This window comes from Osmerus eperlanus, chromosome 17 (genome assembly GCF_963692335.1).
Source record: "Osmerus eperlanus chromosome 17, fOsmEpe2.1, whole genome shotgun sequence".
NCBI classification, from domain to species: domain Eukaryota; kingdom Metazoa; phylum Chordata; class Actinopteri; order Osmeriformes; family Osmeridae; genus Osmerus; species Osmerus eperlanus.
In genome coordinates, this window is record NC_085034.1 from 6,054,555 (window position 1) to 6,071,842 (window position 17,288).

A 17,288-nucleotide genomic window follows, 5' to 3' on the forward strand; every position below is an offset into this window, starting at 1 on the left:
TATTTTTAGAATTTATTAAATAAACCAGATTAGAGGCGGGAAAGGAGGAGCCTCGTGCTCTCGCTCTCAGAGAAAAAAGTACTGAACCAGACAAGAGAAATAAAGATAACAGTTAGGGTGAATTCGGGTAATCTGGGACATACTGGGTAATGTGGGATACCTAAACTCCAGTGTGTTTTTATCCTGCTATGACAACGTCTTGTCCACAGCATGGATGTCATGTGACTGAAATCAAAAAAACTTGATTTGTGTGATGTCACAGAAAGGGGCAGGGCACTTGTCAATCAGGAAGCTTCCATGAGATTTGCTCAATCAGGTCAGTGACATAACATTCTGACTAAAATAATTCAATGTTCCTAATTGTTATCAAATTATGTTTGTGATCTATTCAAGCAACAAAATATGCATAGAAACTTAGAAAAAAGTTATTTATTTGTATTTATTTATTTACCATTTCTTAGCTGTCCCACTTTATCAAACATGATTGGTAATGTGGGACGGCATCATTTGGGTAATCTGGGACAGCCATTTAAATTCTTCAAGTGAGGAAAATATGCATTTAGGGACTTACTCTTTGTGTGTGTGTGTGTACAGAACATTGTTTACTGGCATTATAAGTATAAACCTCAAATAATAATATGAATACACAGTTATTCAAGGTTTATAGGTTTATACATCTAATGCCAATAGACAATGTTCTGTAGCCTATACAGACACGCAAACACTCTTTCTCTCTTGCTTTCTCTCTCTCTCCTTCTCTGTCTCTCATTCTCTTCCTCTCTGTCCTTCTCTTCATCACTGCCTGAAATGATCCATGTCCTATAATTAAAAAAACAAAATGTGTTAAAGAATTCAATGACACCACAGCGTCAGGAAAAGAGAGGGCAACAAAAAGAGAGGAAGAGAGAGAGAGAGGTAAAAGAGAGAAGTAAGAAGAAGCTAAATCAATGGAGTGAGACAAGAATGATGGGAGCTATTGCTGAGTACAGTGAGTTAGTGGAGGCAGGTAGCGTCCCTCAGCTTCGTTTGTGTGCCAGGGCCTGGAATGTTCCTAATTCAACCCTTCAGCAAAGAGTCAAAGGTACAGGGGACCACAAACACACAATTGGGAGGAAGCCCTTTATCTCCCAAGAAGATGGAAATGTCCTTGCAGATTTTACTGATAGTGTCCCAGATTATCAAATTTGTGTACTTTTTTTTGGGTGTGGTTAGAAAACATCTAATGGATTTCAGAAAGGTATAAAATGAGTATTTAATTTGTTAGATTGATATAAAATGTTGTCGCAGAAGTCAAAAATGCAAAAAACATCCCAGATTACCCAAATTCACCCTAGTAAAAAGAAAGAAAAGACGAATATATTGATTAACTGATTTATTTCCTTTAATTGTATTGAAGAGACAGATAATAGTTGTTTTCCTAAAAATAGTTGTGTTCCTAACGTCAAATCCTTCCGCCTAAATATTATCTAGTTTTAAGGCCATCCGAGGCCTTTTCAAGTGCCAAGGTCGTGTACTATTCAGGATTTCGCCACTCCACAGCTGATAGGTCAAAATCTGATTTCAAAGTCAGAGTTCAGAGAATCCTCACAAGAACCAAAGAGTATAGAAGAACAATATAATATATTCAATCTAAGTTCTTTGCTGGAACCCATTACAACAATGGTATTATTTTCCTCTTCCGAGAAAAAATTTGTCTCATTTATTTTCTTCATAAGGAATAAAGAATCCTTTGTTACATCTTCAGTGGAAGGCCCAAAGTTCACAGCGATTTCATAATTGTTAACTTTGCCATTACCTTCTGGTAGACATTCACTTGAGTTTACATCAGATATATCCTTGGTGTGATATACCTCAGTGTACTCCTTGCTGGACTGAACCACAGGTGTCTTTAAGACCTTCTTTGTCTCATTCATTTTGTTCAAAAGGGCTAAGGAATCCTCCGTTTCATCTTCAGTGGATTGTGACACTTTAGCGGATGGCCCAAAGGTCAGGTCAAGATCTTTGCTTGTACTTGATGAGGGCTCTTCCACTAGCAGGGTAGAGTCCCGTTCAGGGTCCAGCCACTCCACAGCCGATAGATCAATATCAAAGTCTGGGGTCCGAGAGTCCTCTATTGAACCCATCACAGCAAGGTCATCATTTTGAACTATGCAGTTACCTTCTGGGAGAATCTCATTTGACACTGAATCCATGTTGTTTTTGGTGTCTGGATACAGCTGCCTGGTAACATCATTAGGGCTACACTTGAAGGCAGGTGTCTCAAAGACAATCTTCAGCTCAATTACTTTGTTCACAGATTCCTCATGGGCTTTCATTGGTTTCATAGCGTGTGTGGCTTGCTGAAAGGCTGACTTCGCAAGCTGTAAGGGAAAATTAACATTTACTTTCATTGACAACAGAAAGTTTGATTCGAAATAATGTTTTTACAATAGGCTACTGTAATATATAATTTACAGCCAAATAGCCTACTTAACGACAGGTCATAGGCTACATCATTTATAGCTAAAAAGAACGTATTCAATGTAACAAGGTTGAGCAAACTGTCGGTGACTACAGTACATGCTACTAGTTAGAGCTAGTCTACAGCGTTTTGAAATGTGGTTATATCTAGCTACTGTTGTACAGTAGTCAACAGCAAAATAATCACCACTTACCTCCTCCGTTACTTTGTCAACGTCCATAGCCTATATTTGCAGTCTGATGAACATGTTGGAAATTGAAGAATGGCAAATATATAGCAAATATTTAGCAAGTACAGTAGCTATAACGCTATATTAGCAATTTCCACCTTGCTACTAAAAATAGTTTAATATGATCATCGTTACATTCATGTTTGTATTCGAAGTTAACCTAAAGGATGTGCTCTATGTAACCCAGGGTTACAGGGCACAAACTTATTCAAGTTAAAATAAATAACGTGTGTCATGTGTCATCTTCTCAAAAGTTATACAAAATATTTTATTAATGTATTAAATAAGTCAGGTTACTGTAGAGGCGGGAGGAGCCTCGTGCTCTCACTCTCATAAAAAAAGTAGGCCTACTGAACCAGACGAAAGAAATAGAAATAAATTAGGCTAGCCTCCTGAAAAGACAGAAAAGACGAACATATTGATTAACTTATTTATTTCATTTAATTGTATTGAAGAGACAGATAAAAGTTATTTTCCTAACAGTAGTTGTGTTCCTAACGTCAAATACTTCAGCCTAAATATTATCTAGTTTATTCACAAAAATGTTTCCCATATTTCTAGATGCGTTGTGTAGGCTTATGACGATGCCATGTAGCCTAGGTCTATTTGGTGAAATTTGACAGCAGTCCGCCATGCCTGGATAGAGCAGAACATGAGCGCATAACAACCTCCATCACCAGGTGAGTGATCTGTTCCTGCTGCACCAGCTGCCCATACTTGACCGTCGAGTTACGGTCATGGCTGTCCTATTGGAATGAAAATGGGGACTTGAAAGGAGCTGAAATTCTCAAAGGGTTTAGAGGTTTATCACCCTGTCTATCCTAGCAGAAATGAATGCTAAATATTAATCTGTTGTCCTTTATTCTGTATCCAATTAATTATTAATCTGTATGATTAATTATGCTTACGGTGAAACCTGTTGTACTCGCAAGTTGCTCTGGGATTGAGGCACTGCCCCTGTTAGAGGCACACACTGAGCCATTAGAAAAGTGACATACACTGTGTGAGATAAATTGACACAGCAGGAGAAATGGTGTGAACACTCACCTGCCATAGTCAGAGGGACCAGCATGGGCCTTTGTCTGGACCTGGGCCTTGGCGGTGCAAGGCTTTGTTTTATACATTTAAAAAACACTGCTTATCAAACCTAACACCCATCAAAACTCTCTTCCAATCTTTCTAGCTAGCTGTACCAACTTTGACGTGACGTGATTTAATTACTATAACCAAAATACTTACCGTTACAGTTATTTCACATCCGGGTGACTGGTCAGGCCTTGATCTAACGCTAACAACAATTTGACAACACAACCATTGCAGATTGAGCTACAACACCAAAGTAAACTTAGTTAACTGATATAGACACGGATTCTTAGGTTATTGCGGATTAAGAGACATATACCTTGCATTTCCAATGGCAATGGCCTCAGACTGGACTGGCCTAGCCTGTCAGCAGGAAACATCACCATGTTACACACCCATCGAAACCAATGCTGCCATTGTACCATGGCCACTTAATTTCCACCCCATTCATTACGGCAGTCTGATAACGTACTCAGCAGTGTTTTCTTGCTTTGTGTTCTGAAATATTACTTTGAACCAATTGCTAATATATGTTTGACAATATATCCTACCTTTCTTACTCTCTTTGGCATCTTGGTTGCTTAGATTCAATATTTCGTTTCACAAAACATTGCATGCGACACATGCCGTTCCATATACGTCACATTATGCGCGACTTCCACAATCAGACTTAATAAGACAATCAATTGATAATGCGTTGTTGTACTTACAAAAACTGCTTTCACAAACCCCGTACTAACATAACGCCAGTACAGAACAATACAACTAGATGCAAATAGATCAGCACTACGTGTAAGAATGAAATGTTTAATGTGAGTCGGAGGCATGATTTTCATTTTTAAATGAAACAATCTGAATGTAAGGCTGGCTTATATTCTCTAAATGATGGCAATCCAAACACTTATTAAAATAAATACTTAAGAAAATGTTTCCAGTAGCAATCCACTATTGGGGGTCAACCACTTATATATTCTTCCCAATGTGAGTGCGCACATGCCTCTTGAGCCGAGTTGACGTAGAGAAGCACTTTTTGCAGAACAAACAAGAGTATGGCCGCTCCCCTGTGTGCGTCCTCAAGTGCATGGTCAGGTCTGAAGAACACCTGAAGCGCCTTTCACAGTAGGAGCAAGGATATGGCCTCTCTCCCGTGTGTATACGCCTGTGTAGAAGCAACTCTCCAGAAGTTAGGAACGTCTTCCCACACTGAGAACACTGGTGTGGTCTTTCTCCAGTGTGCATCAGATTGTGTCTGATCAGCGAAGTGGACTTGGCGAACCTCTTGCTGCAGTATTTACAAGAAAAGGGTCTCTCTCCCGTGTGAGTGTTCAGGTGTTCGCTCTGGGCTCGCTTGGTTTTGAAGCTTTTCGGACACTGAGGGCAGGGGTACGGTCTATGGTCGCTGTGACTGCGCTGGTGTCTCACCAGCTCTCCGTGCGTGAGAAAAGTCTTCTGACAGACTGTGCATAGATATGGTCTCTCTCCTGTGTGTATCCTCTCATGTCTGGTCAAGCCCGCCAACTGTGTAAAGCTCTTCTCGCAGTAGGAGCACTGGAAGGGCCGCTGGCCGTTGTGGATCAGCATGTGTCTGTTCAGTATCTGAAGTTGAGTGAAGCTCTTGTCACACTCGGTGCACGGGTATGGCCGCTCCTTGGTGTGGATCTGTTTGTGCTTGTTTAGTAGCCACACGTGCGTGAAGCTCTTGCCGCACTCGCAGGGGAAAGGCCTCTCTCCTGTGTGTTTCATCTGGTGTCTCCTCAGGTCCGACGGCCGACCGTAGATCTTGTCGCACTGGGAGCACTTGTACTGGCGCTTCACTACGTGGGTTTGCCTGTGCCTCAGTCTCTCCAGTATGGTCCCGAAGCACTCCCCGCATTTCTGGCACTTGTATTGGCCTCCGCCACTCCCTTTACTGTCCGTCGTCACCTCCTCCTCCGTCGACTCTAACGGGGGATCGCAAGTCTCGCAGCACGCCGTTCTCTCAAAGTGGAGCTTCAGTAGCCCCATCTGAGTGAAGCCCTTGCCACACTGAGGGCACAGAAACGGCCGTTCTCCTGTGTGAATACGTTGGTGTCTCCTGAGATCCCAAGAGTTCTTGAAACCCTTGTTACATTCCTGGCAGGTGTATGGTCGTTCCCCTGTGTGAATGCGCTGGTGTCTGGTCACGTCAGAAGCACGGGTGAACGTCTTGCCACACTCATAACACATATGGGCATCTGGTCTGGCATGGATGGGAAAAGGCTTGGGAAATTCTGGCCGCTGGACCCTCTTCCTGGATGGCTCTTGCTGGTCTTCAGCCTTTTGGAGTTTGTTGTACTCCTCAGGGTGACTACGTTCAATGTGCTGAAGAAGGAGGGACTCCTGCATGTGGAAGAATGGACACTGAGAGCAGGCAAATACCTGAGAGGACATCTCTACCGTGTGACCTGAGTAAAAAAAAAAGCAAATAAAAATGATTAGGTTAAGTTAAAGTTTAAAAGGTGGATACAAGCCATTAACCTTCCTTGTACAAGCAAAGATCAATTGATTTAGGTTTTAAATACAATATAAAACTCCAATTAAACTCTTGATAGAAAAGTACAGTCAGCTAGTTTGTGATAAATCATACATACAATGTTGTTAGAGTAGAGGTACTGTAGTTTTATAAATAATCATAATTAAATATTTGTTTTACATTTACCTTGAGTACCCAAGTCCTCCAAACATTTATGGTGCTGCAGAAGAGATTTGAGATCCTCTGATTGAGAGAGGGCTTGAATGCACTCATCCAAGACAGATGGGGCTGAACTGAGCCAGGATACAGTCTGTGTAAAATGCAGAAATACCTTATCTTTGTGGCACATTTTCCTCACAAACTAATGCAAATTGTTTGTATACAAGCATTGACGTGTTTGTTATTGATACCTGCCCGAGGTCTGGTACAGGCAGAAGCTTCTCCAGTCGGGACAAAAACTCCCACACAAGAAGCTGCATGTCTTTGTCATAGCTAACTCCATATTCTGTTGGAAATACCTCCTGTAAATGAGAGAAAGTGGACTGAAACTTCAGTAATTAAAAAACATTTGATATGTATTTACTCATGGCTCATATAATCGTGATTATGACAGCATCAGCCATCGGTAAGCAATGGAGATGAGAGTTAACAGTACCCACTGACCTGGTAAAAGTGCTCTCTCTCTGCTGGGTCTTTAAGCAAGGTCTGGACCAGCTCCAGGAAAATGGCCTCTTCTGCATCCACCTCTGCATCTCCACTCTGGAGGAGATACTCAGATTACTATCCCCTTTAAACCTGTAAATGTAATCCGCCTGGTTTGCCTGATTCATTCACACAGCTGACTGTCATGTACACTGTCAACGTGTAAATACATAGAAGACATGTTCACTTGGGTACTGTCAAATGTTAGATACAATATTATCACTCACTCCTGTGTGTCCAGGGGGACGTATTCTGTCCAAGTGGGGTTGAATGAAATGAATGTCAGAGGTTTGTTCGGCAGCACATAAATCTAGGATCATCTATCAAAAGACCAACAAAATCTCCAGTCAGGTTTAAAGCAATCATTTTAAAATGAGTACACATTACTTCGCTATTTATTGTATTATTCTCATTTATTTTATTGATCTTTCCTAGACAGTGTTTGAAGTCAAATTCCCTTACCCTTGTCCGCAGTCGCAGAAGAAGCTTGGCCCTTTGCTTTGTGTCCAGCAGGTCTGGAACGGTTTCAGTTACTAGAGTAACAAACTCGTCGAGCTTCCCATAGTCCATCACGTCTCTCCTCTGTGCAACTTGCCACATGGCTGCTGAGACTAGCCGTAGAGGTGGTATCAGTAGACGCAAAGATGATAATGGGAGAAACACATCTGCGGTGCAAGAAAATAAGACATAATTTGCCTAGCTCTACTTCGTCTACCTTGAATGATTAAGTGGCATTAGAAAAGGTTTGATACAGTCTTTGCAATACTTGTGGCAATGCCTGGGCATGGCAAGTGGCTTTTTATAGTTTCACAACAAACCTACTGGTGCCCTTTCCTTACCAGAAAGTTTGCCTCTAGCACTAAATTATGGCACATAAACATGTAGTGACCCACCATTTAGCGAGCCTATTACAATCTAGCTCTAACGCGTTAGCTAGCAAAGTTAGCTAGAGCTAGCAGTGCTACACAACAACAGTCTGTTTGCTGGCTAGCATTAGTGCTAGCATAACGTTGCTGTTTCTTAAAGCTACACACCTGTGTTTTCCAGTTTCTTTGTCGTGGCACATGTTTCCATCATGTTGACAACAAAAACTGCAATCAAAAATCGTTTTGTCCTCGATTGAGCAGTGATAGCCCTGTACTGTAGGAAAATAACTTTGGCGGAGCTTCCTGTACAATGTGCTTAATGCTACTAGTACTGAGATGTAGCCAAGATATTGTGCCACCTACTGTAGATTGCATAAAACTGCATGTACGTATTTGGAGTATATTCAGGTTGCAAAACCAATATAGAGCTATACTTACTTCCTAATTACAGTCCAGTCATTTTAAGCCAAAATGGGGGTCAACCTAGGACAAATTTCAACAGAAGCAAACTCAACTGATTTTGTATCCTCAATATGTCCTGAGTAAGGGAAAAAAAGCCCAGAAGAATCTCATTAGGGGAAAGTTTTGAAAAAGAACATATATAACATATATATTACTTAACTGATATCAGTTAGATGAATTATCAATTGGTTTGAGAGAGATTTGAACCTAAAGTACCATGTTTGGCAGTACTCGTGGTACACAATGCTTGCCCACTGAGCCACAGAGGGTTCCTGCAAAGTTATTTTCTACAAAACAGTGTATTTGCCCTTATGACACTACTAAATACCAAAGGACAACGTAGGTTTTGTTTCTGCTAATGCCAAGTTATAAAACAGAACAGAATACTCTGCCTTCTAATCATACTTACAAAACAAGTGAAAGTTTGCTGAAGGATTTCTAAGAACTCATTCACGAAATACAGTGACAATAAGTAGACTTTTCTTGAATAGACTTATTTATTTCTGCAACACGGTTCAATATTAAACATAAATGTACAGCTTACCGTCTATTAGGGATGGGAATATTTTGGTACCTCACAATTCGATTCTTGGGGTCAAGATTTGATTTTTAATCAAATTTCAATTCAATATATGCTTACATTGTTTTGTTGTTGTTTTTAATCGATTTTAGAAATTTGTGAATCGCTAGAAGACTGAATGTATCAATGTAAAGTGGCTAGTGAGAAATGTATCAATGTCCATATCAACGTCCATTCAGAAGCCTGATGGCCCTTGGATAGAAACTGTTTTCCAGTCACCACATGATGGAGGAGGTGGTGGAGGCAGTCGACCCCCAGCAGCTTGTTGTCGGAGGAGTAGTCGTCAGACATGAGGAGGGGAGGGGGGGGGGGAGCCTGTCCAGGTGGTCGGACACACAGCTGCCCCAATCTGGAGCAGCACCCAGGCAAACATGTACTTCAGAGCCCGTTCCTCTTCCAGCTCTCCCTGTCAGAGATGGCCGACAACACACAGGTCACAGAGAGAAATAAATCACTGGCACAAGGGAAATACAAGCACTCATAGATGAACGCTTCCTAGTCTCATATTTAGACCTATCTAGCCCCCCCCAAAAGAGGTAAAAACAACAGGTCGGGGGGATCGATACATTCATGTATCGTTCTTACTTGTAATCGTTAATATTTACGCCCTGGAGAAGAAGTTGACCCCCCGGTTATCATTGTATAATTCACACTCTGTTGACAACATTTTAATTTTAGGCCGATCTACGTTTTAAGTATACCTTTACTGACACATTGGATACTTGAACATACTTTTTTTATGTCTGAAATATCTGACCCACTTTCATGTACAACATGAATTCAGGAAATGTAATATTATGGTCCCAAAAGTGGCTGATTCTGAGTTCACACATTATCCGTGTTCTCTGACGGCTCTTTCTGTCCAGGCAGTGTATCTGGAGCAGAGACCCTAGGAAGATTTTCTTCGCTCCACACTGTTTCTCTATTGGTTTTTGGTATTGGTCACGTTCAATATACGTTTGATTATTTAGATTTTAATGTAATTAATAAGTCGTCTAGTAGGTTTACAACAGGTTTATATACACACGTCCTCCTATCAACAGCGATGCACCAAGACCATTGCTGAACCCCCCACGCTCCCTCCCTCTCACCACGTCTGTCACTCGCTCTCTCGGTTTCCTGAGCCTGTCTACCAGAAATGACCATTTAACTGTCTCTCGCTCGATCTAAAACGAAAAAAAAAAAACGATTTCAGGGATATTTTATATAATTTGTGGACGTCAGGGAGAAATGCGGGAGCATTTGAATGCACATTTGAATGCACGGGGTGCATTGTTGAATGCACATTCAACAATTTCAGCACAATTTATCTAAATATATTCCACTCACAAAACAGAAATCTTATAAATATATTTAACAACGAGCTTGCTTTAGTAAAAACGTACAGCCTAGTTTTGTGACTTCCTTAGCAACGCAGCTACTAGCTAACTAGCTTTCAATGATTACTACTTCCAAAACTGAAGGAAGAAACTATTAACTCTAGCAGCTTACCATTTAAGGCACTACGAAGTACATGAAAAAGAAAAACGCGATGTCAAATATCACAAACAGCCAAAAATCAAACCAGTAGGAGTGTTTTGGTAAGAATACCAAAGCTCCATTTGATTTAAAACTCTCTTCTGTTCCCATGTCACGGGCCGCTGATAGAAACGCGAAAATGCACGATTCTTCTGCACATAAATTCTGTTTTCCGGTGTTGTGCCAAGGAACTTATCCCAGCCAGGATTTGGATCACCTGGCCGCGGGAGCGTGCGTGCACTCAGAGAAGTGGAGTTTAACTGCTGCACTTCGGATTCACCTCATAAATGGAACAAATAGCGACGTGGAAGACTCGACAGGGTTTTCCATAGTAACAAAGGACTCATTTATCTAGGCTACATAAATACGTTTTTGTCTGTTACATTAAGGCGACGTGTGAATTGTTTAATGCGTTGTTTAGTATTGTGGATTAATGACAGTGTTTTCCAAAGTTCCTTATTGCCATGTACCTCATGTCCTCCCATCACACATGATGGCAGGACAGACAGACACGTGTATCCCCTCTGTAACTTTTGCTAGAAAAGAGCAGACATCTCCATATGATCTCAGGTTGTTCATTGTGACCAAAAGAACACAGAAAATGACACACATGATAGCAGGACAGACCCTTTGATAGTTAGGAAAGGGGGTACACATTATCCTTATCCACACGTCGCCTTAATGTAACAGACAAATACACGTATTCATGTAGATAAGAGAGTTCCTTGTTACTATGGAAAACCCTGTTGAGTCTTCCACGTCGCTATTTGTTCCATTTAAGAGGTGAATTTGAAGTGCAGCAGTTAAACTCCGCTTCTCTGAGTGGACGCGCTCTCCCGCGGCCAGGGGATACAAATCCTGGCAGGGATAAGTGCCTTGGCATTACCCCTTGCTGAAAATTGCTGCCTCTTGCAGGTCGGGATTACATTGCAAGTCAGGGAATCAATGCACGGTATAAACCTGTAAATATCGCCATAAGAGTTATTCGTGCCAGAGACAGAACAAATATGTTTGATCTCATACATTTACTGTAATCTGCCATCACACAATCAATGCTCCATAGATAAAAAAATTAAAGCGTGTTTTTTTGCCCAACAAACGTAAAAAATGACAGGACTCATGTTATGTATGTTCATGTGACACCAAATACCATTTATTAGGGCTTTACAAAGACTACAAAATCCTCCAGATGATTTAAATCGCGGTCTCTGTCTATTTACACGTATGTTACATACAAATGTACAAAATATAAAACATTTAAAGACAAATGTTTCACCCAAAAAAGAAACTCTTCTCTTAAAGTAGTAAATGCTATGTTTCAACTGAGATGTAATTGCAATTAGGTGGAAAATATGTCACTTTGTTAACACAATGACATACACTGTCAGGAGAAGTGAAAACTCTTGGTTAACTAGGCAACTGATATTTTGTACGAGGGGAGCGAGATTTAAAAATGCACATAATAAAATGGATGTACAATTAATGATTGTACCTCTTTTTCTAGTGGGGAAAAGCCATATCCGGCAAACGGTATGTGTCAGGATCTAAATTGAGGTCGAAACCCTGGTACTGAATAAAGTCAACTACCACATTGTAAACAGAAGGCTAACAAGATTGCATGCAAAAAATTACCAATTCTGTTTTAGTAGTGTGTTAACAGTAAGAGCTGATGCTGGAGAGACACTTACCTAAAGAGTATGAAGGGACTGCTTTAATGTCCTGAGGTTGTAACATTGTATGCACACCGGTAGGTTGTTCATTGGTTAAATTGACCAGTAGCACCAGTTAGTTGTTTAACATAGCATGAGAGCAAGCAAACAGTACCTCAGATTAGATTAACAAAATACCACAATTGTATTATGTTGGGGACAACTCTCAATATGAATATGTGGAGCAATGTAAAAAGGGAATATTACAATTGAATACATAAACAAAATAATAGAATGCACCAAAAGAGGGAATACTATGATGACAAATTTGTCATGACTGAAAAAATGTTGCTCCCAATGATCAGTGATTTAGTGAACATTTTATACTGATAAAAAAAAAAAAGTCTCATACTGTACATTGATGCCTTCTGCATAGGCAATAACAACCAATCATCACAAGACATACACCTGTTTCTGACAGTGTGTTGGTTTTTTGCATTTCTCTTTTGTCTTTTTTTTCTCAGATTTGCAAAGTACAATAATTCTCAGCGAGTTTAAGCATAATGTTACATTGACAGGGCAGAATGCATCTTTGATTCACTGTGCAAGACTTGTATATATTTACAACCCTCCCCATCTCTCAATAACTGTGCAAACCAACCCACTCATTAACAAAGGAAGGACAATTAAAATCCAAAATGGCTTCCTTCCCAACTCACATTTACATAAAAGTAAAAGTCTCCTTTCAAATTACCCCCTTAGAAAGCTTAAAACATGCTCCTCAGGCTACAAAACCAAAAGGGTTAGGTTGTGCTCATTTCAGTTCAAGTGAACCCAGCTCAACTGGGTCAAAGCAATAACAACTAAAAAACACCCACCCCCTTTTGACCTTTTTTGTTTAGTTTACAATTGGTCAATCTTACTTTTGAACACAGCATACTGTTTACACCCATACGCTTGTAAATTAGCACTGTCAGAAACAAACAAAAAAGATTGTTCCGGGAAAACATGGACTTCACCACGAATTGCAGAAGGTTGTATATCAGGTAGTCTCCAGAAAAAGGTCCTATTTCACACAAGAGTAAGCACCTACTTAGAAGACAGGGGACACTTTGTTCAAGCTGTTGCGTAGCAGGAACTGGATGTCTTGTCACTGAGCAACATCATATCCTCTCAGGATGGCAGATGGGAGCCAAGGCTAGAGTAGTAACACACCCACCCTCTCACAGAGCTTTTCACATTTAAGGCAGTGAGAAAGCACCAGGCTTGTTCCCTTCTCCATGTGGTCCTTGGACTGGACTAGCTAGTCCTCAGTGTAAGTAGCCATATGTTGTTAGAAGGGCTTGAAGGAGTGAATGACAGATCAGCCAGTGTGATAAGCTGAAATGGGGTTAAAACAAAGCCTAGAGCCTCCATTGGCAATAAGTTGCTTGTGTGTTAACGGATGTCAAGTGTGTGCATTCTGGCAGTAAATCAAACAGGAATATTGGCACTTGTCCATAGGTTTCACAGTAGCAGTTTGGCCTGGCCACACACAATGCGCTTTTTGTGCTTGTTGACGAGCGAGGTGGTAGGGGTCTTGGCAGTGCTGGTAAACCCAGGACAAGTTTAGGCACACGACCAGCACCGCATGGCTCAAACTGAGGTCAGGGTTGGGCAAAAGGGTGCATGCCTGTCTTTTTATATCTGTTAAGCACCTCAGATAACAAAAAGACGATTTGTTCCCCTGTAAACATCTGCAGATAATTCAATTGTATTAAAACGAAATAATACAAAAGAAAAATTCCAGTTTTATTGTGAAAACTAGACTCTATTCTCCTCATCACTCTAAACTGTGAAGCCACCATTTTGAGGGTGCTTTTCTCCAGCTGAGGGATGGACCGGACTGTGTACAAACACCAAGCACAAATGAAACCAGCTTCATTTGAATCAAGTCCAATAGGACTATCCCTTGGATTCGACATCTCCGCTCTACACAAACGCGCATGACTCTGTGCCTGTTAGGGGGTGTCTGGATCTGGCTGGGGTGCCAGATTAGGAAGTGCTCCATCCTTTCGACCACACTCCTCTCCCAGAGTGCCCGGCGTCTAGAGCGCCGACTCCAGCGAGGAGTCCAGGTGGTCGTCATGGTGACTGGTGCTGTCGCTGTCACAGCTCTGGGCGCTGGAGTAGTTAGCTGCTTCCTGTAGCCTCATCAGCATGTTCATCTGGAAACACAATCAAAATTAGAATCAGAACTGTGTTTAATCGCCAAGTAGGTTCTCACAAAAAAGGAATTTACTTTGGTGGGCAGGTGCATACAGTAAACATAATAAACATATTGAATCCTAAAATCTTAAAGTGTGTGTGCTATCTTTAAATATACAATATAAAAAATTTAAAATGTAGAAAACTTTACAACATTTTTACAACATTTTTTTGTACAACACAAACACATGCAAGATAAACATACACACACACACACACACACACACAAACACACACACACACGGGTCATAATAATAATGACACCTCAACCCGCTCAGCATTTCTGTACCAAGGGACTCACTCACAGATGAACCGACAAACTGCACCTTACTTAGAGGACCACCTATGTCAAACTCTTCTCTGCTGCACTGACCATTGCACCAATCCCCTTTGTATGCAGGTTCATAAAAAGTTTAAATGCAACATTGAGTGTGTGGCCCTATACGTCACTTGATGGCACAGTGATCGTAATGGTCCTGGTGGGCCTATTTGAGGCTGACTGACCATGACCAGCCAGCCCTGCACACTGATTATATAGTGAAGAGGATTAATTATCCCGAGAGAGAGAGAGAGAGAAAGAGAGAGAGAGAGAGAGAGAGAGAGAGAGAGAGAGAGAGAGAGAAAGAGAGAGAAATACCATTACCATTTTCTCCCCAGGTTATCACAGCCAGTATGGAATTAAAGTGTACTCAGCCAAATAACGAGTTGCTGAGATGTTAGAACTAAAATGAGTGTGTGTGTACAGTGTGTTTCACCCCCAGCCCTGCCATGCTCTATCTACTTTCTGTAACTTCATTTGTTAAGTTTTCAGTCCCTGGTATCTTTGGAAACTAGCTACCACGCTCACTCGATGCCGTTGTAAAATCATCGAGGTAATTCAACAAGGGAAAAACACTTGTTATGAAGCATGACACCTTATTAGTTACTGTCACATTTGGTTTATAGGTTCGGTGTAGGTACGTTTGATTTCAGTTTGTAAAATCACAGAACTAGGTCTTACCAGAGGGTCCCCCTCGGTGTCGCTCTGTGACACCTGCTTGGAGGAGCCTCCCTCCTTGGACGAGCTGGAGCCGTCGTAGCCCACATCCTCCGGACGCAGCTGCAGCAGGGATTGGCCGTCCTGCTGCAGACAGGCAGAACTCCAGGGGTAGGTGTCGTTCACCCACTTGGAGGGGTCCTCCCACGCCGCCCTTTTACCGTACAGCTGCGGACCAACGAGAAAGGAGTTAGGTGGACGCGTGGTTGTTGACACGTATAAGATGGAGACGTATGCCGATGAACCACGGAGCCGATATCAGAGTTGTGGAATGACACCTCTATCTACACTCATGTGCCCTTTGACCTCTGTCTGGACCCACCTGAAGCCCCTCCCGCACGGCTTCCAGCAAGTAGGGAACTAGGGAGTAGTTCCACAGGTCGGTGAACCACACCCGCGAGCCCTCGGCATCCATGGGACAGGACAGGAAGAGCCTGGGACCTGAAACAGCCACGCATACAGACATCAACACAAGTCTGAAGAAGCAGAGCCCACGGAATGGAACTATTTTGAGAGATGGACAATTGTGTGTGCGTGTTAGTGAGAGGCATGTCATGTCTGTGTGTGTGTCTGTGTGTATGCCTGTGCCCCGCAAGAATCCATGTGTGTGTGTGCCTCTGCGTGCATGTGTGCACACTTGTGTGTGTGTGTGTGATCAGCTGACCGATGGTGACGTCGGAGGAGCTGTGGGCCTCCAGGAAGGTGTTGAGGTGCTGCCAGGTCTTGGGGATCCAGTCGATGATCTTGATGAGGTCGTTGCTGCGAGTGTTCCTGTCAATCTCTGTCTCGATCAGCTTCCTCCGCAGGAAACGGCCCAGGAAGCCCTTCACAGGCTCAGTGTGGTTGGCACAGAGCACCCACCTAGTGGCCACACAGAGGAAGGACAACAGGTGGGTCAGAGTTGGACACCAAAGCTTGCGCAGGACCTCTGAGATTCACATTCACATTTAGTCATTTAGCAGACGCTCTTATCCAGAGCGACTTACAGTAAGTACAGGGACATTCCCCTGAGGCAAGTAGGGTGAAGTGCCTTGCCCAAGGACACACATCATTTTCCATGGCCAGGAATCAAACCGGCAACCTTTAGATTACTTGCGCCGATTCCCTTACCTCTCAGCCACCTGACTCCCTATACTGAGATGATAGATACACTTTCTATTCTTCTATCTCTGTAGGATGAGCCTTATAAATGTACAAATATCTTTGAAGGCATAGTCCTGGAAATCTATGAATATTTCTAGAAGTCCTATTAATATACAGATATTTTTGAAGGAGTGGTCCTACACATCATGTCTATGTGTCTTTCACAACATCCCCCAGACAGAAATGCCAGCATCAGCGTCTGGGGGACATTTGGTTTCCACGGTATTTCATGCTGTCATAATGAGAGAGTGGGTCATTTCCTGTCGATGTCCTTTTGAGTGAGGAACTTTGATAAATGAATGTCAGAGTGAATTAACTTAATTCCTTCACACGCCTTCTGGCAAATAGGTATGTTGAGTAAAAAAAGCTTGCTTGCAGCGTTAAGTGCATTAAGATTCAATCAGGTCCAATTAACACAGCTCATTATCCAAGTTAATTACTGGGCTCTCTGGTGAAGAACTAATTACTGCTACGATTTAATATGTAATATCAAACTGACAGTTCAGTACCGGTATTCCTGAATACATTTAACAGAAAGGTGAGGTGTTGCAAATATATTTTATTTAACCTTTATTTAACCAGGCAAAGATCATTAAGAACAAATTCTTATTTCCAGTGATGGCCTGGAATAGGATGGCCTATTTATATTTGTAAGGAATGGCCTCTGTAATTCTTCTGTTAAAATATTATATTTACTGTAGAGATTTCTATGGAGGGTTTTTAGATGTTGCTGAGGCTCCACAAACCTGAAGTTGTGGTGAAGCTCCAGATTGGGAGAAGAGGACACCCCCTGGTTCATCGTCCCGATCACATATGGGCTT

The 17,288-nt window shown here is 41.8% G+C and overlaps 2 protein-coding genes across 13 annotated transcripts in view; both read right to left on the bottom strand.

Annotated features, from left to right (window-relative positions):
• Window positions 1-536: 536 nt before the first annotated feature.
• LOC134037733 (zinc finger protein ZFP2-like) lies at window positions 537-8,307 on the bottom strand. Of its 5 annotated transcripts, none has more exons than XM_062483227.1 (12): window positions 8,001-8,307; window positions 7,429-7,631; window positions 7,194-7,286; window positions 6,928-7,023; window positions 6,675-6,785; window positions 6,451-6,574; window positions 4,325-6,196; window positions 4,093-4,136; window positions 3,930-3,978; window positions 3,738-3,799; window positions 3,599-3,647; window positions 3,019-3,436 (listed from the first exon to the last, which is right to left on the bottom strand). In XM_062483227.1, the coding sequence occupies exons 1-7, from the start codon at window positions 8,041-8,043 to the stop codon at window positions 4,737-4,739; spliced, it is 2,130 nt and encodes a 709-aa protein (XP_062339211.1). In that variant the 5' UTR covers window positions 8,044-8,307; the 3' UTR covers window positions 3,019-3,436; window positions 3,599-3,647; window positions 3,738-3,799; window positions 3,930-3,978; window positions 4,093-4,136; window positions 4,325-4,736. The 5 variants fall into 5 exon arrangements, with proteins under 5 accessions (XP_062339213.1, XP_062339214.1, XP_062339212.1 ...); XM_062483231.1 differs by lacking the exon at window positions 8,001-8,307 and adding an exon at window positions 7,785-7,955; XM_062483229.1 differs by lacking the exons at window positions 3,019-3,436; window positions 3,599-3,647 and adding an exon at window positions 537-819.
• A 4,053-nt stretch (window positions 8,308-12,360) lies between these two features.
• The window catches only part of nav3 (neuron navigator 3), a 131,340-nt gene continuing 126,412 nt past the window's right edge, over window positions 12,361-17,288 (bottom strand). For all 8 annotated transcript variants that reach the window (XM_062483755.1, XM_062483752.1, XM_062483751.1 and 5 more), the window contains 5 exons: window positions 17,214-17,285; window positions 15,989-16,185; window positions 15,647-15,765; window positions 15,289-15,492; window positions 12,361-14,248 (listed from right to left, as the gene is read on the bottom strand). In XM_062483755.1, the coding sequence (XP_062339739.1) occupies window positions 14,129-14,248; window positions 15,289-15,492; window positions 15,647-15,765; window positions 15,989-16,185; window positions 17,214-17,285 (712 nt within the window). In that variant the 3' untranslated portion in view covers window positions 12,361-14,128. The remainder of the gene's footprint in view (window positions 14,249-15,288; window positions 15,493-15,646; window positions 15,766-15,988; window positions 16,186-17,213; window positions 17,286-17,288) is intronic.

Coding starts and splice junctions, on each gene's coding strand:
- LOC134037733 (XM_062483229.1), bottom strand. CDS start 8,043: ATGATGGAAACATGTGCCACGACAAAGAAACTGGAAAACACAG. Junction 7,632..8,000: donor AAAGAAACTGGAAAACACAG/GTGTGTAGCTTT, acceptor CTTGCACCGCAG/ATGTGTTTCTCCCATTATCA. Junction 6,575..6,674: donor CTGTACCAGACCTCGGGCAG/GTATCAATAACA, acceptor CATTTTACACAG/ACTGTATCCTGGCTCAGTTC.